A 22,726-nucleotide genomic window follows, 5' to 3' on the forward strand; every position below is an offset into this window, starting at 1 on the left:
GCGTATGCCTTTGCAATACGTGTGAAGTGGTTACCGTAGCACTCAACTGTCAGGGTCAGGGAAGTTATTGAATGTTGTGTAGTGTGTTTTTTCTGTGTAGCACTTTGTAGTAGACGGTCCCTGCACACTCTTCTGTGTGTGCAGATTCTTCTGGCTGCAGATAGACACCAATGTAAGTGGTCCAGCTCGGAAGACGTCGTCGTGTATAGACTTATTTTAACGGAAATTAGTTATTAGCTCCTTGTCTACCTTACAGTTGTTAATAGCCTTGGTTTGTGTTTTAACAACGACTGGTTTATGAGTTATTAATCTGTCAAATTCAAACTTTACCAAACTCCGCCTCTGCACGGGGGAGGGGGAGTGCAGCCTGTTGAAGACCACGCTGTGCTCTTTTTTATTTTTTTTATCTCGTGTGATGGAGGCTCTTGATGGTGCTCCATCAAGAAGAGAAGTGTGCATCAAGTGGATCTGGAGATGACAACAGATGAGCCGCAGGCAGCAGGCAGAAGCAGGGGCTCTGTGTATGACAAGGATTCTACACAACGATCAGGATGATTTCCTGTCACGATTATGGATTTAATTCGCTATCATAATTTGGAATTACTTGCATGCACAATTTTTATCTCTTCACTGTTTGTGATAGATGGTGAGTAATTGTTTCATCTCCCTTGAGTTAATGTAGGCTACCATAAAAACGTGTGATGTGATGCTGTAGCTGTATAACAGTCATAAAAGTAAACTGATAATCAGTGCTTTGTCATATATTTTTTGCATTTCAACACCTGCAAAACTAGATTGTTGTTGCATACTATCATTATCAATTTTCTCATGCATGCAAGTTACAACACTAATTCAAATATTAGTCAAATATTATAACTTTCTTGCTAAAGTTTCATTTTTAACGGTGTAGAGATTGAAACCAGCACTGTGATTTTAATTTCAGTCGAGTAATTGGCTTGTATTTTAACCAGTCCATGCTTGGAATATCAATTAAGACTGTGAGGGTTTACATCATCGCATAGTGATGTCTACATTTTGTAAGGACAGAAAGGAATCTAACAATGGGGGGCAGCATTGACCCTAGGGTGTGTTTGAGGATTGGGGGGTTGGTGGGTATGTCGATAAGTGTCTAAAGGGGAAGGCACTATATGTGTCTTCGGCTTTACAAAACATCCAACAATAACATGTCTTCTTATCACCTCTGAAACAAACAGACAGCTACACAGAAACATGCATCTGTCAGGTGCTTCACATGTGCCATTTGAGGGCCTCCAGATAGGACCAAACAAAGCCCTGTAGAGCTCATTAGCATATGAAAAAGCCTTACATGCTGTGGGAGGGGATGTGTGGTTGGCTGGAGTTCCATCTCGGCCTATCTCTCCTCTGAACTCTGCCCCAGGGCAATACTGAAAGACCAGCGGATTCAAGAGCAAATCCTACACCACCTGTTGTGGTTTCCTTTAAAATAATACATAGATAGTCATTGCCAATTTCTTGCACCATGGTTTTAAGTCATGTGTTTTTGTATAACATAATGTATGGAGCATGCCTTCTGAATTTACTTGGCTGATCCTGGTTGTAATGAAAGATCATTTTGGCATATGGTCAGAACATAAACACAACCCATGATCTGCATCCCACCCCAGGACCTCGGCCTATACCTCCATTAGTCTAGACATGTATTATAATCTGCTCGGGGAGAACCCTGCCAACTGACTGGGGAATTGATTGACCTTAACGAAAGACAGAAGAAAATGTGGTGCCCGAGTTGGTGCAGATGGAGCACAAAGTGTAATTGCTCTCTTCTCTTATAGTCTGCACTCTGCCTGATTGTGCTCTTGAGGCATGATTACTGTGTGATTATCATCTGTGAGGATTTTATTAGAATATCTCTGCTCATATCAGTGTTGCTACATTTATTTTTCATGATTATGACGAATCATGCTTGCACCCCTCATGCAAAACACACTTTTTCTTTAAGAAATGTGGTACAGTCTGATTATTAATAGAGGCAACACTTGTTAAGCTGATTTGAAGTGTCTTTGTAGTGGCATCATGCCCCTGTGGCCCCTCATGCATGTATTATGAGGACCGTTGCCTCTGGAGCCAGTTGTTCTGACTGGAGTAAGGCAATATTGAGATTCCTTTTGGTACCTATTTGTCTTTGAAGTTTTCTTGCATATGTAAGAGCTGTACAAGTCTCAATGTTGACATTAAATATAAGCAATGCATCATCAGAGATAAGAGGTTTTAAGAAGTGTGGTCATCCGATCACAGTGGTACTGAATGTTTAACCATTTAAAACATTATCTTAACTTTATAAAATCATGATGTTGGAAATCCATTGAAATCAAGTTATCTCAAAATGTTCAATCAAATATATTGTGTTTTTTTTAAAGATTTGACAAGTTAGCTGTCAAGATTACAGAAAATACTATCCTTATACTACCGCACATTCCACTTTGTGAGTTGTTGCTCCCATAACTTCCAAGCTAAATATGACTTTCCTAACACAGTTCTAGACATATTAAGGTTTGGAAATATACATATCTATTTACGGCATTATCTAATCTATAAAGATATAATGATTGCTTTTCATTGTTGTTACTGGGAAGGATCAAGTGTTGATCCTCTTATTAGTATGAACAGCATGTGTTCAATGAATTGACACCTAAACCTCTGTCAGCGTGGCATTGATGTCTTCCTGATTAAAGCACACCGTAAAGTGTCGCCTCAGATCTTCTGTTCATGCAATTGCCATGGTAACAGATTGAACACTGAAGCCAAACAGTTAAATAAGTTACCATGGCAGCCAGCCATAACGCCTTGAGAGGCCCTTAAGTTTAAAGTCCTTTCGTTCCGGTACTGACAGCTGCTACATTGTTTCTCATCTAATTTAAACAGAAAATAAATAAGCTTTATTCCAGAAATGATTAAACTAATATAGCAATCAAGATTCTGTTAATCTGCAGTATCAAGATCAAAGAAATTATATTCTGTGATATCAATATTTTTTTATTTGATCTCTTTATAGGTGCATCTCCTGACAGGCCGCGTTCACCAGTGGACCAGTGCTCACCAAACCCGTGCCAGAACAGTGCGATATGCAGGATCCGCAGAGACGACTACTTGTGCTTCTGTGTGCCGGGGTTTCAAGGTGCACACTGTCAGATCGACGTGAATGAGTGTGCCTCACAGCCCTGCAGGAACGGAGCTACCTGCGTGGACCGAGTGGGCCAGTTCTCCTGTCTGTGTTCTCCTGGGTTCACTGGTGAGGGAAAAAATACATTCTGGGTCTCCCAGGAGCAACAATGAGACCAACTAATTTAAATCCTAACATAACACATAGCTTTTATGATAGAAGATATGTGTGGGATTGTTTTTTAATGTATGAAATGTTGTATAGGTCACCCATGTGGTCACAGCTAGTATGGCTGTAGATTATTGTTGTCATAGAAAACTGGCCAAGTGGAAGTTCAATACGATTATTTATAGTCATCCGGGGTAGTTAATGTTTACTTTGAAATCTTCCCTACACTGATGTCTTGATTTAATTTTTAAATCTAAAAATAAATCTACCCAATGAAGAATAGATGAACTAGTTAAACCCCATTGGATCAGTCTGCTGAAAGGAGCTTGAAAGCATTATATCAAAGCAGAGTCATTTCAGTATTCTAGTATCACCCATTTCATTGTTCGGATGGTTTACTTAATGCATGCAGCCTAAACTGTCTCATTATTTGTATTTCATTCTGTTAAACTTTCATTCCAATATTTCTCCCCCTAGTTGCATAAAGATGATAGGATATCTTTATTGCAGAGATACATTTGTAGATACATTTGTATTGTGCACAATATACTGTTTTTAGAGCTGCTGCAGAAGCCGCGCTTTGAAATAAAAGGAGCAATCCACACATGATCACAGCCAGTACACATGAAAGCTTTGTCCATTGTTGCCCCCTGCCCTCAGTCTATGCAGCAGGCCCACTCGCCCTCTGACATCTGTCCTGCTTTGATGTTCACAGGGGCCATTTGTGAGGTCCAGATTGATGAGTGTCAATCACAGCCATGTCTCAATGGCGGTAGTTGCCACGACTACGCTGGTGGCTTCACTTGCACCTGCCTGCCCGGTTTCCAAGGACACCAATGCGAAATCAACATTGACGAGTGCCAAGAGCAGCCATGCCAAAATGGGGCGCTGTGTATAGATGGGGTGAACGAGTAAGTGGCACATCTCCAGTCGCTGGAAATCAAATATAGTATCTCTTGCCAAGTGTTAAAAGACAAATGGTTTTGTACTGTACAGATTTCCTAATATGTTTCGACTTACAAACAAAGCATGGAGGAAATGCTCTTATTCATTTACCTCATGTGATTTGTGAATCCTGGCTTGTTTTAGCTCCAGCTGTGACTGCTCTCACCCAGCCTTCACTGGCAGACGCTGTGAGACCCCACTCCCAGCCTGCCTCTCTGACCCCTGCTTCAACAGCGCCACCTGCCAGGACAACCAGGGTGACTACAGCTGTGACTGCTGGCCAGGTACATGAAGCACTTCTCTGGATCAAATATTAGGGAAAACAATGTATTTCTGAGTTACAGCTTTTGAAGTTTTAAAAGGTATGTATCTTAAATATCAAGAGATATGGGTCTGGCAAAAACAGATCAGATGAAAAATGAATTTGTGAGCAGAGAATGAGTCGAAATATCTGCTGTTGAATAATTTGGCAAGGACAGAAGTATGCTAAAAGGTCCCACATTGTAAAAATTACATTAAAGCTAGTAGAAACCCAAGATACAACTATGAAACCGAAAATTAGCATTATGTCCCCTTTAAAAATGGAATCCGACCATAATTAAAATAAGATAAGATAAAATAGACCTTTATTAATCCCCGTGGGGAAATTCAGGAGTTTAAGCAGCAACAGGGTGATATTGAAAAACAGGACAGCACAGATTCACTCAAGATTAATACAATTAAAGATACAATTACAATTATATACAGGTAAGTAACTGTTAAAATAAGAAATTAATTAAATGAACATATAAACATATTTGAGTCCGGATTGTTAAATATATTTATATGTATGTGTGATAAAAATCCTACCAATAATATATACAAGTTGGAAATCAGTGTCCCAACATTTACAATTAACTCCAATAAAAAGTATTAGTAGTGAAACAAAATTGAGAAAAGAAACAAGGAGAGCTGCTAAACAGGCTGCCACTCACGGTGGCGCCAAGTAAAACGATTAATTAATTAAGCTTAAAGCTGCATGAAGCCTCATTCAAACATAAGTTCTGAATAATTTACTTAACCCTTCTCTTGCGTTAGGTCATACCCCCCTTCCCATACTATTTTCGGTCAAAATTGACCGGTGTGTTTTGCACAGTGATATCTCAGAAACCCCTTATCCAATGTTGATGGTTGACATCGCATTTGTACAGTCAAAGCAAGTAGAATAAAGGGGTGACAGACAGAATGACACCAGGGGTGAATTTCATGTTATAATTTTGCAGTAAGTTCAAAGATAGTGCTTACTGTACATTACTGTATATTATAAAAATGCTTGCCATGTAGGCTGTGTTTACTGGAGATGGAAATGCTTCAGTTGGTGTTGTAGCTGAGATTCTTCCCGTTCCAATGATGTATGGGATGTATTGATTTGATACAAGCAAGTCAGTGTTTCATTGTGTACTTTCAACTACAGTATATGGTCCGGACCCACCGGTGGGCCCATCAATTTCAGCATTCACTGTGATGAATATAAAATAAGACACTGATACTGTTTTCCTCAATGAACATTTAGAGAAAAATAAGATTCAGGGCTCCTCTCCCTCAGGGGCCTCTTCCTGGTCTGTTGACTGTTGGTCAGGCTCATAGTCTGGATCGCTGTTGTCTTCCATTTCTGAGACATCGTCCTCTATGTCTGGTTCAATCTCCTCTTCATCTGGTTCAAAACATTTGTCCAGAGTCTCTCTGACAGAAAATCCCCTAATCGGTCGCCTATTCATTGTGTCAATGAGTCAAATGTGAGCAAGGCACAAATATAACTGCATGAGAGACAGCAATGGAGGGGCATTTAGCGCGAGAAAGTGAGAGGTTTTTCTTTCTCGAGGGGCACAGAGCTCGCACCTGTGAGAAGGTATGATACATTGTATCATACAGCGCGAGAAAGTGAGAGGTTCCCGTAACTTAGAGTAAATTGTTTTGTCTGGAAGGTGTGGGGGGACATAAGCACAAGAAGTGTGTGTGTGTGTGTGTGTGTGTGTGTGTGTGTGTGTGTGTGTGTGTGTGTGTGTGTGTGTGTGTGTGTGTGTGTGTGTGTGTGTGTGTGTGTGTGTGTGTGTGTGTGTGTGTGTGTGTGTGTGTGTGTGTGTGTGTGTGTGTGTGTGTGTGTGTGTGTGTGTGTGTGTGTGTGAGAGAGACATCTGCAGGATGAACATACTGTAATACACTCATACCCATTCATTTCCTATGGCGGTCATTTCTGACCGAAAACATCATGGGTGTTTCACTGTTGAATAAATCACAAAAAAATCAATGCAAGTGGTGATCATCAATTGTATATGTTCAGAGGCCTAGTGTGGAGGATAACATAAGGTCTTGAGGCAATTGGATGAAAAACACAATATTTATGATCAAAAACAAAGTCACTCGGTCACTTTTGACCCGAAATGCAAGAGAAGGGGTCAACATGTGATATTATTTGTGTGTATAATATGTGTGTTAAAATGTGCTGTTAAACGCAAACATTTTTCAAATGGCCAACACTTTCTAACTGTCTAACATTCCAGGGTTTGAGGGGCGTCAGTGTGATATTGACATCAACGAGTGTGGCAGCCAGCCCTGCATGCATGGAGGCCGCTGCATGGAGAGGTCGTGGCAGCCTCTGTATGGCAGCGAGCCTCTGCTGCCCGAACACTACGACCAGCAGCATGCTGCGGGCTACATCTGCAGCTGTCCTCCAGGAACTACAGGTAATTACATTATCATTATGTCTTTCACAGGTCTATTAATATGCACAGTAAGATGTCTGAGCAGGAAACGTACACAGTTTCGAATGGAAGCAATAGCAAGTTGAAAGGGTAAATCCAAAAATAGGAATATATGGCTATTATTCAAAATACATATTCAAAATATAGAATATAAATCTATACATAAATAGACTGGCAAATGTATCTAAAATGGCCACACATATATACCTTAACAGGTGAGGCAAACGATGAGGCTGTTCAGTCAAAGCTGTTAAAGGACCCTTCCAGCAGGGGATTCCAGGGAAGCATTGTGAGAGTCAGGTTTGCTATTGCCAATCTGATTTTAGCGCCCCCCAGTGGTAGAATACAAAACACTTTTATTTTATTTTATCTGTGATGTTATAGTCACACAGTTGTCCGGGTTATATTAAATTAGTAGTTGGGTTTATGACATTTTGTCTGCCGGTCATATAATTGTGAATAATCCATATTACATTTACCACATTTACACTTTCACAGTATATTGTATGGTGCATTGTTGTCAAGAGAAGATTTTTCCTATGGCAGGTTGTTACATCAGATGATACTTTTCGGTTGCAAAGGCAGAAAATTCCAGTTTTCTGATTACACAAGACTTGATCTTACTATGTAGGTAAGACGGTGAGCTGCTGCCTGCTGAGAGTTGTGTTCTAAAAATTGACTATCTGCCAGTCACTGTGTTACTGACTCAGTAAGGTGGCCAAATAGCATTAGCCTAATCCCCAGGATCTGGCTTTGCTGGTCTCCTGACTGGAACCACTCAGCCCTACATTGTTGTAGCGAGGTAGACAAGGAGCAGACCTCCACTGGGATGGCATGTACACACACAAACTAATATGTTGCAGTTAGAGGAGTCTGGGGCTATCCTGGAGGAAAAAGTGACGGCATGATGTGGACACCCGCACCATGGATTTGGGGGATTGTATTGCTTGGAACAGGTAATAACAAGGACCGTTTTTTATTAATAGATATTTAGTAAAGGTTTTACATAATAGGTATTTCATTCTTTTTTTCTTTTGCCGGTTCTTCTACCAATATTGAACAAATACATGCTGAAACTTAATTGTTCTACAATTTCCTGTGTTGTACTATATAATCTATAGTTGTTGCATCATATGGCAAAGGGCCTACTCATTGCATTCATTTTAGCTTTAATCCAACCACTTTTCTACATCACAAATTTAAAATGCTGATGCATACTGTATAAAGCATATAGCATAATCACACGTACATTTCTGGAGATAAAAACATGCACAAAAATTAACAAAGCTTTCAGATAATATTAAATGTGCAAGACATGGACAATTAACCGTTGTAAAGAGTAATACACCCCACAAGCATTGAAAACTGGTTTGAAAACCAGACAATTTGACTTTTGCTCGGGCAAATTGAACGTTGTATTTTAGGCCCCAATTATAGCCTAGCACAAGTGTATGAGTGTGACTTGTTGGTTGTAAACAGGGAGATCTATTTCCTACAACACTACTGAACAAGGAATAATGACACTGCAAGGATGACATATTTTTGTAGGCCGACCCAGAAAATTACCATTATACTGATTCCCTTGACAAAAAGTCAATGGAATTATTTTATTTTGATTATTGCAGAAAATAAGCTACGGGCCAACAAGACATTACATGTTTTGTTCAGCAAGATCATAAATAAAAGCTTTTATGATTTCTATAGCGTGAATGTAATGTTTGGCTAGAAATATACTACAGGACATCAAGGACGCATGACTTCATGTCAACAGCACTAAGCTAAAGGATGACTAGGGTTTGTCATGATAAACTTTGAAGTAGTCTAATTTAACCACTTGTTAGCAATCTCTTTTAAGGTCATCAAATGTCCCAGGTTCTCAATTGGGGTATTTACTGACACACTTATTAATAAGGTAGAACAAAATGTGAAAATCTCTTCTAAGCTTACTTAACCACACATTTCAGGCATCTTATCAAAAAACCATTGACTTCAAGACAAGGGAACCGGACGTTTTAAAATGCTTACTCATTGGCGGGTTTTAGGATTCAATTTTGCACACATTTCAGTGGAAAAACTACACTGGTTCTTTTTTGTGTGACACCAAGCACAATATACTGCATTGGTGCATTTGCAAAATGGTAACACAGAGAGCGAAAGGGATGGATGCCGCTTTAAATATGCAGGCAAATTCAACATCCTGTGAGTCAAACTTGGTGCAAGTTTTTTGATTAGAAGCTTAAGATAAAAAAGAAAATCAGCATTAAGAGGAAGGGTAAAAAGGAGCAAGACTAAGAGGCATCTAATGGTGAAGTCGCAGATTGGAAAACAGCTGAATACCCCTCCGCTTCCACACATTGTCCTTTAGGTAACATTCAAAACTTAAATGGCGGATTGCAGTGAAGAGGACCTGCTCCATGTAGATATAAAAGGCTTATTCTAAACTAACAAAAACAAAAATCCTTAGATCGAAACATTATGATGAATAACCAATAAATCCTACTGGTCTTCTAAAAAGGTTCACATTAAAAGTTTAAGAGTACCTTTTGGGGCGGAGGAAGTGCAGTGAGCCAGTTCACATGCAGGCATGCTTGCACCAGCGCGGGACAGTCGCCACCGACAACAGACACCACAACTTCACTTTGCAGCGATAGGCTTTATCAGCATTGTGTGAACTTGTTTGTCAAGGTCTAGAATGAAACAGAAATGAATTAACATGAAAAGTCCCACACTGCAGCTGTAAGTTGTTTAACGACAGTAACACAGTCTAAAGGGGATTTGAGTTTTTATTAGTTTTTTCTGCTTTCTTTTGCTCACAGGTTCCCTCTGCCAGGAGGTGATAGACCAGTGCGACCCCAGTCCCTGCCACAATGGGGGCAGTTGTGAGAGCCATGTTGGAGGTTACATGTGCCACTGCCAAAAACAGAGTCATGATGGCGTCCTCTATGGAGGTGTAAACTGTGATGTGAGGATAGAAGGCTGTGAAGGACATAAATGTGAGAACCAAGGCTCCTGCTCTCCTTTCCTGTTGGATGGGTTTAATGGATATACCTGTTCCTGCTCACCTGGTTACACTGGACCCGTGTGTGGGACCCCCACCACCTTCTCCTTTGAGCGCAGAGGCTATCTGCTGCTGCAGAGTCCCCTGGTGGATGATGTGGTGTCCTGCAACATTACCCTCAGCTTCAAGACATCTCTACCAAGAGCGTTGTTGTTCCAGAGTAACAGCAGGGGGCTGCTGCTGAGTCTGGAGCTGCACGAGGGGCAGCTTCGTCTCACACTCAGGAAGGAGGCCTCTGCTGGGGATGAAGCAGACAGCCCAAGCCAGGTCCTGGAGCTTCCACACAATGTCACAGATGGAGAGTGGCACACTGTGGAAGCAGTGCTGGGGAGCTGGATGCTCAGTTTGACTCTCTTGGATGATAATGGGAGCTGTGGGAGCCAGTCATGTCACCAGGTGGCCTCAGTCCAAAGCACCATGGCCAGGCTGGTGTCACCTCCTCAGAACACTTTTATTGGAGGAGTGCTTCAGGACTCAAATGCCCCGGGTGAGGTCTCTCCACTTCCAGCATTCATTGGATGCATGCGGGATGTGTTTGTGGACTGGCAGCTCATTGTCCCCGGGGAATGGCTGAGCGACTCTGCTGTTAATGTGTCCCCCGGCTGCAGCCACAGGGACCGCTGCCTGGATGTGCCTTGCCAAAATGGAGGACAGTGTGTCAACCTGTGGGAGAGCTACCAGTGCAGATGTCCAAGGCCTTATGAGGGGCAGGACTGTGAGGAGGGTATGTTTTCAGTATTCAACTAATAGACTTTAGCAGGACAGTCAAAAAGCAGCAACGCTAAGTAAAACACTTTTTTTAAGTTTGAGATATAAAATCACCAAAAGCAGATATAGATCTCTTTCAACTTTGAGATTGGAGGGGAATATAGCAGGTCACTCTCACCACATTTCTCTAGAGGCTAATTAGATACAACCTAGTTACTGGTGATTAACAAGAGATAAGGACGTACAGATGAGGCCAATAAAAAGCCACAGTAATGGACGGAGGCAGAGATCCTCTTATCTGGCGTACTGGATTAAGGTTATAAGGGATTCTATTTTGGAAATGTACAGAACATGGAGACAGTAAACTGTTAATTACTCTGATTTAAAAACACGTTAAAATAACCAAGTAGAATGATAAAGTGTTTATATGAGTCACTCACGTTCCCCCTGGTAATATGGAACAGTTCACCGAGGACATGCATAGCCTCTTGAGTGTATCCAAGCAGATTACCGATCACACACAGTTACTCACATGTGAACAAATGCTCACCTGCACACTAGCACCGACACGCATGAACCCTGTTCATATGACCTTTCACACATTGCATGTGCTCCCTGCTTTAACTTTGTGTGTTCCCAGTCTCCTTGCTGCTTTACAAGGTGATCATCCCACAGTGGAAAGTGCTGACATGGGAAATAGAACATGAGGGCTGGTGGCTGCTGAAATGTCCTCTTTAGTTACCTGTTCTTCTAGAAACCTCGACATGAACTGCGTCAATATTAGTCCCTACATGTTCATTTATCCTGCAACAATTTAAATCAATCGAAATTACAGTATCATTTGAATATTTGGTTTGGACAGTTTGCTCTCCACAGATCAGAAAAAACAACACAAAGACGAATAAATGCTATTACAAGTTTGATTTGTGAGTGTAAGCTCTTTTTGTACTGTGGTGGATAATGACATTAAGTTACATGCACCCCAGCTCTCTTATATTTATGGTCAAGTTTTAGGTTTTTCCTCCTACCTTTGCTTTTTCCCTATTTCGAACTGTTAAATATATCCTTAAATGTATAAAACCTTACACTATGGCATAGCTGAAAAAGTCAAGAAGGTGTTTTTCTAAAGCTTACAAACAACCAAGTCACTTTTCTCTCGTCTTTAACCTGAAAAATGTTGCGGTCTAATCTTATTCACCTTTTTTGCAGAACATGTGACGACGCGCTTCGGAACCGATGACTCTCAAAGTTACGCATCTTTCACTGTCACCGATGATCTGGGTGATGGCCTCTCCATCTCCCTCTTCCTGCGCACACGGAGGAACAGCGGACTCCTCCTGGCGCTCGCCAACAGCAGCAGCCAGTACCTGCACCTGTGGCTGGAGGACGGCAAGGTCACAGTTCAACTCAATAACTTTGCGAGCCTGAAGGCGGAGAGTGCGATCAATGACGGGGAAATCCACTTTGTGAGTGTAGAGGTGGAGGAGGATCGTATGGCGCTGTATGTAGCAGATCAGAAACAAGGAGATGTAGCAGTCAGGACGATCAATGTCCAAGCCGGAGACACTGTGTATGTAGGAGGTCGCTCTGAGAGTTGGATGACTTCAGCGTTTGGTGGACATTTTAAAGGCTGTATTCAGGACCTGAGGATCAACGACAGGAGGCTGCAGATTTTTGGGTTGGACTCCTCAGTGAGATCTTATCCTCTGAAGTTCATAAGAAATGTGACTGATGGATGCTCTGGGGACAATGCCTGCAGTGTGAGTATAAGCGTTGTAATCCTCTTTTTAGTTATATTTGTTTACCTTTTATTATCAGCGTTCATTGACTCTTTTTTAATGTGAAGTAGAGGATGCAAAACTGGACTTAAAAGTATATTCTGCCTCAAATGAGACTCACTCTTATAACAGCATTTACATATAGTATTGTCAAATGTCCTATTTCCAGCAAGGGAAACAGACACTAAATACAATGAACTTATCAATGTCTCAATCCTCAGATGAACCCATGTCTAAACGGTGGGCTGTGCTACTCCATGTGGGATGATTTCACCTGCACCTGCCCTCCAAAGACAGAAGGGCGGCGCTGTGAGGAGGTCAGGTGGTGCGAGCTGGCTCCTTGCCCCCCAGACTCAGAGTGCAAGATGCTTAACCAGGGATATGAATGTAAGTGGTGTCAAAGAGTTCAACTGTTACAAGCAGGGGTGGTAATGCAAGTCATTTGAGAGACGTGCAGAGATGTGAAAGTCACAAAGCTTGATAGGCAGATTGCAGGTCATAAAGCCATGTTCAGACCAACACATTTATAATGAGGTGGAATTTGAAACAATGAGCTCACTTTAATCCTTATTATTGGGTAAGTTTTTCTCCTTGACCTATTTCCTTTGTTACTTAAAATCCCCTAAAGCCAGAGAGTGAGTTGTTTGCCTCTTAGACTTACTGACGTTCTATATATGTTCCCTAATCTTGACCTTGTTTGTGGAGTTGGTCATTGGTGCTCTGCTGTAATTGGCCACTATGTAAACTAGTTATTCAACATGCTTAGTTATATACTGGCAACAATCTGCCCACACAGTATACTGTGTGTGCTCCGTAAAGCAGGATTGGCTTTAGGCCAGTTTATCCTTTTTATGCTGGGATTAGTGATGATTGGTGGTGTTTCCCGTCTGTCCTGTCACACCCCTCCATGTTCAGTATCAAGGATATCTGCTCCTGGTGACCCCATTTAGCTGCCCAACAGGATTTTATTGACATCAAACATGACCATGCCATTCTTTAATAACATTGTTGTATTTGAAATATTTCGATTATAAATCATTGCTCTTCCCTGATGCCCTTGTTGTACTTTCATGCATAAAGCCAGTAAATAATCCAATACAAAAAGCAAACAAAGTGTTAGGGGTGCAACAAGGGAGTGTGTAAATGTGTATACAGTACATTATAAAAAACTAATACTTTCTCTAATCTCCTAGGCTACTCCAATGCAACTTTCCTGAATGAGAGCACTGTGTTGGTTTACCGGGGAAACGGCCACATATCCCGCAATATAACAAGCCTCTCCCTAAACCTACGCACACGGAAGCGTAACACGGCTATTCTCCACGCGGAGAAGGGCTCCTCTTTCTTCACACTGTCCATCCAGGGTGGTTTCATCTTCATGGAGCTTCAGAGCAGCAGTGGAGAGAACGGAACGGAGGGGGAGGGAGAGCAGGCTGTGACCGCGGTCAGCCTCAGCAGCAGGACGAGTGTCAGCGATGGAGAGTGGCACAGCATCAACCTGCTGATGGCGGCTCCATGGGCACAGACCTCCCGCTGGACTCTGGTTCCGGATGAAGAGATAGAGGAAGCCAGCACTTCCAGGATGCAGGGAGGCAACCTGAACTTCCTCAGGCAGGGGGTGGACATCTTCTTAGGAGGCCTGGCCCCTGATGCTGGGTGGTCCCTGGCTGGGTGCCTGGGGACAGTGGAGCTGGGGGGCATTGCCCTGCCTTACTTCAGCTCCTCTGATGTGAACTTTCCACGCCTACAGGAGGAGCGGTTCACCCGGACCTCCCTGCTGACCCCCCTCCACGGCTGCAGCGGGGCCCCGGTGTGTGAGCCCAACCCCTGCCTGAACCAAGGGGAGTGTCAGGACCTTTTCAACATCTTCAACTGCAGCTGTGCCACGGGCTGGGCCGGGAGGCGCTGCAGCTTCTTCACCGACACATGCGCTTCCAGTCCCTGTATCCACGGCAACTGCAGCGTCAACGGGCTGACCTACGAGTGCAGCTGTGAGTCGGGCTACACAGGCGTGGACTGTGAGGAGGAGGTGGATATGTGTGAGAAACACCTGTGTGCCCATGGAGGAACCTGTCTGCAGGGAGCAGACAGATACGCCTGCCTCTGCCCTGAGAACTACACTGGATCACTTTGCAAGTAAGTTCAGGTGTTGGCTCACCAGAGAAGATCAAATAAGTCAGAATAACACAGTGCAAAAGGCTTGTGCGAAATACAGACCAACAGCAGACGAGAAAACAATGCCATAATAAATATTCTCTGTTCCAAACATGGCTCTTCCATGAGCCGTTTTGAGCGCTTAGCTAGTTAGTCAACACAAAATACACAAAGAAGTGCTCCAATTTGCACAAACAAAGGAAATTCACCCAAACACAAATATAATCCTTCAATGTAAATGTCTCCACATCACTGCCTCTGTGCAGCTTTTCAACCACGCCTGCAGTGAGCGTCTCAGATGCTGCATTTCTATTCTAGTGTCAGCCAGAAAAGGCCTCAGTGTGCAGCGGTATCTCACTACACAAGGCTCTGTGGTTCGGAGCCAGTTTCTTTCCCCTGTCATCTACCGTTTGCCTCGGAAAACCAACAGGGGAACGCCTCGGAGCATTTATCCTGTAAATACACAGCCTCTTGCATTTTGCCTCCTTTGCACAAGGAAAACCTTTGCAAGTGTCTCGCTAAGACAAGCTGCACATCTCCCTTTACCGGGAACATCTACGCTGTAAAGTTTTCATCAAAATGACTTCTTTTTGTTTGTGTCTTTTGTTTGTGTCTCCTTCTATCCCCTCTCCCCGTCTTCCTTTCTGTCTGTCTCCAGTGATCGCATTGAAGAAATTCCGTGGTACATTATAACATCACGAAAAGTGTAAGTTGTTTTTCTCTTCCTCTTCCATTTCTCAGGTGTTCACTATTTGTTTCCTGTTAGATATTCGTCTCTCAAATGTCATGTACGACGTCTCCGTTTCTTTCGTTTAACTGTGTGCAACAAAATGCCAAGCAAAGCTAATATTAACGCTTCCTTTGACACCGTTTGTCTTAAAATAAATAGCAAATGTTTCAAATGAGTGACAGCTGTGAATCAAAAATGATTTCTGGATTCTAAGTGTAAACTTCAATAACAAAAATGGTATGCCTTTCAAAATCAAAAAAGCCTGTATTTTGTTACCATTGAGGGATGAATTCCAAGTTGCTTCTGGCAAACAGAAGGTTACAGGGGCCAGGAGAGAAATGGTTGGCGTTTTAATTCCTGTACATGTGTTTTGACTTTTTGATTGTGAATAGTTGCCAGAGGTTTTTAATCGTATTAGTGTGGTCCCCCCCCCCTAAGCCTCTGTGTCCCCCCCTGTGGGGAGCTGCAGGAGGGCATGCCCCTGCCTGGCTGATCCTTCTGACGCCAAACGCCTCAATACCTCAGATATTACTGCTTGAAATAAAAACAAAATTACTTACTTGTATTTACCTTTTTACATGTCTGACTGTCTCCTACCAGACGGCCTAAGCTGCCTGTTTCTGTGTGTGGAGATGACACCAGGAACTACACCTGCTTCAATGGAGGCAACTGCACAGAGCGAGAGCTGTCCTGTGACTGTCCATCCGGATTCACTGGACACCGGTAGGAAAGAAAAATATATTATGAAATCATTGTAAATAAGATCCAGAGCAGACTGAGATACTGGAACAAAATGTACTATCGTCCCCTGATTTATAAAGAGAGCACTATATAAAGACGGGAGGCTTGACTCGCACTTGCATTAGCGGATTTGTATGAGCTGCTTCACTCAGGCCTCAGAATCAGCTGACGACCAATCATATTCCTTATTCTTTATTAGGATCACTAGCATGAGCATTGGCTATTCTTCCTGGGGTCCTCACACACACAAAACATACAGAAACATACATAAAACAAAACTGAAACAAAACAGCTCATCATTTCATGCAATTTAGAGCGCTATATGAAGTGAAATGCTCATCCAATTTTAGCCATCATAAGGCCAAACAAAAGAAAATACAAATAATTGTACATAGTAATAAATACCTTGCACTTCTATTGCCATCATTGTTTGCTGCAGCAGCTTCCTCCATCATTATTGACAAAACTAATATTTAATGTTAACGCGTGTTTACTAAGGTTAATCGTCCCTGCAGAGCTCAGGTGCTTGAGGAGTGCCCTTAAACAGCAGAGCATTGTCCTCTTCAGAGTCTATTTAAAGAAAGATTGATATAAATGGTCGATAACACAATCAATAAACCAAACATATAATACATATGTACATATCAACAGTGTCCCTGACCGAAGTGTGATTTTGTGTCTGTAGGTGTGAGCAGGAGACTGATGAGTGCATGTCCAACCCCTGTCTGAACGGAGGCTACTGCCGCAACCTCATCAACAAGTTTGCCTGCGTGTGCGAAATGAGCTTCGCCGGAGAAATGTGCCAGACGGACGTAAGCGACATTTACTTTTACATGGCCATGCTGCTGTGGCAAAACCTCTTCCAGCTGCTGTCCTACCTCATCCTCAGTATGGACGATGAGCCAGAGGTGGACTGGGGAGGCATGGACTGAGTGTGTGTGTGTGTGTGTGTGTGTGTGCGTGTGCGTGTGCGTGTGCGTGTGCGTGTGCGTGTGTGTGTGTGTGTGTGTGTGTGTACAGTGGGGTTTGTGAGTGCATATGTAAAGGGTGGATATCCCACATTAAGCAGGGGATGAGGTATTTATGACGGCAGACTGCACACATTAGGGTCTTCTCTAGTTTGACGTCAGGTGATCGGTACCACAGAGCTGATTCTGTGCCTTAAAATTATACCATCAGTAGCACTTTATTCATTATTTTAATTTTATTTTACACATATTAATTTGAAATACTTGCTATAGAAAACACATTTGATAATCTCCTTCAAAACCAACAGACAAAATACAGTTTAGGCAGTGGTTGCGGAGGTATCTAATTTCAGCCAAATTGGACTCTTTCATATATTTTGAAGCTCCATAATATTTTTGATGTTGTTTCTTTAAGGCTGGCTGTGTTTATTGAAAAAATATTTACAACTGAAGAGCTATGAATTCTGCATCATTTGTAAAATGAGGTTTTTTTCTCTTTATCCCTCAAGCAAGATATGTAAAACAAGGTTAGTTTTAAAATACTAATCTTTAAAATACCCATCTTAACCTACAATATTTATATATTGACTTTCCCTGGTAACATGTTTTAAAAGGTTATACAATACACTTTATTATCAATCATTCTAAGAGAGGACCAACTGTTCATAAGTTAGCATCCATTATGATTATTAGTGTTGATCATTTGACTTGATACTTGATTGACAATACCTTGATTTAATTGACGAATTGTGTCCCGGGCCTTTAGTCTATTGAAATGAATAGACTAACTGATTTATCAGAATCATTGTGTTCTGCGTGAAACTGCACAGGATAGTAACTGTGGTCTAAAGGGAAGGGTAGTCTACATTGAATAAAGCACTTTGTGATGCAGTACAGAACATTATAGAATATGTATTTATAATGTTTGTCATTGAAGATATGCTGTCAGTCTTGAACTGGATTCTGGGAGCTCCATGCTGATACATGTGTGAACTATCAAAAACAGTGTTGTAGAAACAAAGGCACCTAGAGGAGTTGGAAGACGGCGAGATGTCTCACTTTGTTCTTGATGTGCGTTCAGAGCACTGTGGTGACTGACTGACTGCGTGTTGTTTTCTACCCAAATACGTTTTTTGTCTTCCCGGGTGAGGCGAAGCTATTTTAACCCGAAACATTCTCAGTGGCTCTGCTTGAACGGTACCTATCAACATTCCCCATGCTGTCGTGGTCAACATTTCATAACACTCCTAATCATTGTCGATTCTTCATGGACTTGATTCTGTTTTTGTTTGTCTTTTAGTCTTGTTGTGCTGACATCATCATCTTGTTTGTCCGCTTTCTTTCATAATATTATGTCCTGTCTCTGTCTTTGTTGTTGTCAAATAAAAAAGAAATCTCATCGGCCTTGTCTGTCTTCTGTCCTCTTTTCATCTTCCTCAACTAATTGTCTTCCATCATCACCACACTTCTTTTTTTTACAAATTCTTTCCTCCATTTCCTCCTGTACTGTACTGTAGATAAACTTCAATTGAAGATGAACTGCTGTACAAATGCTTTTATTGATTTCCTCACTGTGTATCAGTGTGTGTCGGGGAGTGAAGGAGCAGAGGCCGCAGTCCGGTGGCTTTCCTCACACTCAACACTTTATCCCTCTTAACAAGATGTAGTGTGCGAAGATCCCAGAATAGCCCAAGTTCATAGAGACACACACGCAGCCAAGGCGGAGTGCAACAGAGTGCAAGCACCTGTGTCTAAATACCTAAAGTGCTGTTAATGTATAGTTTGGGACCTGCTCATTGCTGTTTAACATGACATTCACCTGTAAAGCAAGGTTAAAGTGTAGTTTCCCAAGTCATCAAATCCTTAGAAAAATCAGGGGTGAGGATCATAACACCTCATAACATGCTTCCTCTCTTAATGGACTATTGTTTTAAAATATGCCTATTCTTCGTCAAAGAAATGGTTTTCTTATAAATGTGTTGCCTTAATGCCCAACATCAGTGCCCTGACTGCTCTCATGGTTTAATGATGTCAATTTCCTGCAGCCATGTCTTAAAATGGAGTCTGTTTCAGCAGCAGATCGGTGTTTATTGTTTTCATTGAGAATTTGAAACATTTACATAGGTCTAATGTCATGTTCAGTTAAACCATGTAATCCATATGCAGTCGCTCTCCTCTTTCGTACACCTGCCCCCTCTCTTCCCATCTCATATTTTCTAGTGTTTGCATGCGTGTGTGTGTGTGTGTGTGTGTGTGTGTGTGTGTGTGTGTGTGTGTGTGTGTAGCTAGCCCTAATAGTGAGGAAAGAGGGGGAGGAAATGGGAAGCAGTTTTTCAGCGTCGGCACTGATGTGGCCATCCTTTGAGGGAGCGGGTGAAGCAGAGGGAGAAATGTGCTGCGCCAGCGAAAAAAGCAGCATCTGGTGCTGAAGTGCAGTTTCAGCAGAGAGCTGCTGGTATTCACAGAAGTTTGGTCTGCTTCACAGAAACATATGAGGGCAGCTTATCTGGCAGGTACACACACACACACACACACACACACACACACACACACACACACACACACACACACACAGCAGGTAGATAGTGCTGACAGCAGGGAAGCATTGCTGTGTGTGTCGCTGCTCTGCTGAGGCTTCAGGGTGGCCTTGCCTTGTACCTCAGAGACTGGTTAGTTAGACATTTCCGTGTGTGTGTGTGTGTGTGTGTGGGTGACTGATGGCGGGTCCTGGCTGCAGGCTGCTCCGGCTCGCTGGTGTCACACTCACTCTGACAGCCCACTGTGCTGCAGTGACAGGTAAGCACTTTCAGGGAGTCAACAAAGAACCTGTAGCAAGAGGAAAGAGAGTGTAATGTCTACAGCGTGAGTGCAGGAGTTATTTTTTGCCTCGGGATATGGATGGTTGTATTTTTGTAAGAATTATGTTTCCAAGTTGATTGCTCAGTGTAAAGTTTGCTGACTTCTGAGATTTCTTCTTTTCATAGTCTTGTGTAACCTGACAGGTTCTGTAGGAGGCTTTAGTTTTAAACACGGTGTCAGACAACATTTGAAATGTAATGGAGTGATACTGAACGCTGTTGTTGCTGTTGGTTACCTTGTAGCAGCCACTCAAGGTGTCACGACTCTCACACCAACCAGAACTACTGATGTAAGTCAATCTTCTCCGTCTTTCTGCGCTTGTTAATTAATGTTAATAATCGGCTACCTGGGACGTTTTGATACGCCTTGATTCACTTGGTTTGAATTTAGAGGTCAGAAATGTGTGTGTTTGCATGCGGGGTAATTGTGTTTCTGGTCTGTTTTGTAGCTGCTTGTGTGATGATCAAAGGGCCAAAAGTTAAAAATGAATCTTAGCAGGTTTCACACGTCATTAAAACGCTTCATGTAAAGCAGCTTCTCTTCCTGTTAGAAAAAAGCATGTGTGTTTGTGTGAGCTATTTTTGCTGTGTGAGAGTTTCGGGTGGTGTATATGCAAATGGGATCATCAGGCAGCATCTTGCTCGTGTGTGTGTGTGATCCTCCACAGACGGAGCGTGCTCCATACAGCTCGCGAGTGGCTGCCGTGTTGGCACCGTGTCTGGTTGGCTTGGCGATAGTGGTGATGCTGGGGCTGCTGCTGGCCGTTGCCAAACTGCGAGAGAGGCGGCAGACGGAGGGAGGTTTGAGTCCGCGGCAACTCGATGCTCCTGGTGGTCGCAACCCACCTGCTGAGCTGGGAAACACATCCATCAGCACTTTGGCAGCTCGTGTGGAGCGCCTGGTGTAGAGGAGAAGTGTGTGTGAGTGTGAGAAACCGTGTGCGAGGGTACAGAAATAAGCTCCTCTAAACCAAAACGTTTGTTTCTGTCTGTTTTCCCCTCCAGTTGACCTCTTCGGGTTTGACCTCTGACCTCTTACTGTCCATCAGTCTGGTGTCCGTCGTCCTGCTGCTGATCTTCATCCTCACCTCCGTCAGCCTGGTGGTGGCGCTAAATCGCCGCGCCACCCACGGCACCTACAGCCCCAGCCGGCAGGAGAAGGAGGGGTCCCGGGTGGAGATGTGGAGCATCACCCAGCCGCCCCCTATGGAGAGGCTCATATGACATGCACGCTGATAATGTGGTTATTATAAAAATGAATGCTCCCGATAACAGATTTATAACTTAAAGGAATGCTTCACCCACACAATTATAATTTGTGTATCAATGACTCACCCTGTGTTGCCTCGAAAACGTTGGTGTGTTGCTTTCACTGTGAAAGAAAGACTAAACAAAACAGGAAATGATTGATGAATCAAGGTAACCCGGGATGAGTAATACATGTTTTTAGGGTGAGGTATTATTTTAAAGAATATCTGCAGCCTGGATATAGCCGTGGTCTTCCTTTCCACTTTAAAATACTGCTGTCTTTCTTCACATGCTGGAAGACTATCGGATCTTGTGTCATTTCTTTGTGTAATGGTTCATCCCAGTGTCTCATCCATCTTCCTGGGATGTTTTGCACCTGGCTTCACCACCCAGCAGTTCATCCATCTAAATGCAAAGATTTGAGTTGAAATCGTATCGAGTCTATCATACCTATTAGTCTGATCCATATTTTTTTTTTACACACATGGGTTTCATCTGGAAACAGGCAGAATGAGTTAGACAGTTCTTCATTAGAGGATAAATATGTTTTTTGTTCCATGTTCCTTAAGAGACGGAGTAACACTCGTTTTTCAACATTAATCCCATTGGTTCCTACTGAATACATTCATCTTTAAAACAAATAAAAAAGGCTCTGTAATCTCCTAAATCAGCTAGGCACTAATTTGATATGAAGTGTTACAGGACTAAATAGTACATTTCTTAAGATCCGTTTTTATCTGCGGATTAATACACATTTGCTATTCAACTCAATATTTAATGAAGCAACAGAGTGTATGTGAAATTAACTCAATTCAGTGTTTTGGGTCTTTTCAAGGTCTCTGACAATAAGACAAATATAGAATACCACCATACTTATCCTTCAAATTCATTCACTTCCATCGATGTGTCTTCATTATTGCATCAAAGCATTCAAAATCCATAAGTGTTACATGTCTATACGCTGTTTCTTGCTGCCAGTTTTTATTTATTTTGAGGGTATATTTCAATAAGAAATACTCTCACTCCTCACTGACAGAATAATGTAATTTAGAAGTCAGGTTTTAAGACACATTAGCTGAGAGTAGTTTCTTAGTTTCCTCTGGGTCGACTTGTATGTACTTAGTTAGCTGTAGTGTCATTTTAAATTGTATATACCATAATAGTGATGATTTTTGTTTATCATGTTTGAGACTGTGAATTTTATTTCTACCTTTAATTGTTGGAAGCTATACAAAAAATGTTCTGGTTAATAAAGTTAATTTATTTTATGTCGACACAATGTTACGTATTTTCTAGTGTTGCTAACTGTATTACTGTTAGAGAGCATTAGCATTTTCTTTCTTTGTATGCAATAATAAATTCAGTGAACAGATATTCACACACACATTATTTCCACACCTGGTTGCATCTTTCTATGTAAAACAACATTAAAGGTCCCCTATTATGTTTTTCATCAATATATTATAGGACTCAGATATATACACAAC

General features: G+C 42.1%; 1 protein-coding gene across 4 annotated transcripts; it reads left to right on the forward strand.

Annotated features, from left to right (window-relative positions):
- Positions 1-389: 389 nt before the first annotated feature.
- Positions 390-22,602, forward strand: crb1 (crumbs cell polarity complex component 1). 4 transcript variants are annotated; one of them, XR_004557150.1, is made up of 15 exons: positions 390-646; positions 3,035-3,271; positions 4,026-4,221; positions 4,400-4,539; positions 6,796-6,978; positions 9,813-10,778; positions 11,972-12,522; positions 12,762-12,927; positions 13,734-14,676; positions 15,353-15,400; positions 16,025-16,147; positions 16,851-16,977; positions 20,235-20,281; positions 20,660-20,912; positions 20,997-21,227. XR_004557150.1 is itself a non-coding variant. In XM_034146120.1 (14 exons), exons 1-14 carry the CDS (start codon positions 571-573, stop codon positions 20,727-20,729), a joined length of 3,873 nt encoding a protein of 1,290 aa, XP_034002011.1. In that variant the 5' UTR covers positions 390-570; the 3' UTR covers positions 20,730-21,143. The 4 variants fall into 4 exon arrangements, 2 of the variants coding, with proteins under 2 accessions (XP_034002011.1, XP_034002010.1); XR_004557151.1 differs by having other exon boundaries at positions 20,660-20,906; positions 20,997-21,170; XM_034146120.1 differs by having other exon boundaries at positions 20,660-21,143.
- The last annotated feature ends 124 nt before the right edge of the window (positions 22,603-22,726 follow it).

Source organism: Trematomus bernacchii, unplaced genomic scaffold, assembly GCF_902827165.1.
Source record: "Trematomus bernacchii unplaced genomic scaffold, fTreBer1.1, whole genome shotgun sequence".
Classification (NCBI taxonomy): Eukaryota; Metazoa; Chordata; class Actinopteri; order Perciformes; family Nototheniidae; genus Trematomus; species Trematomus bernacchii.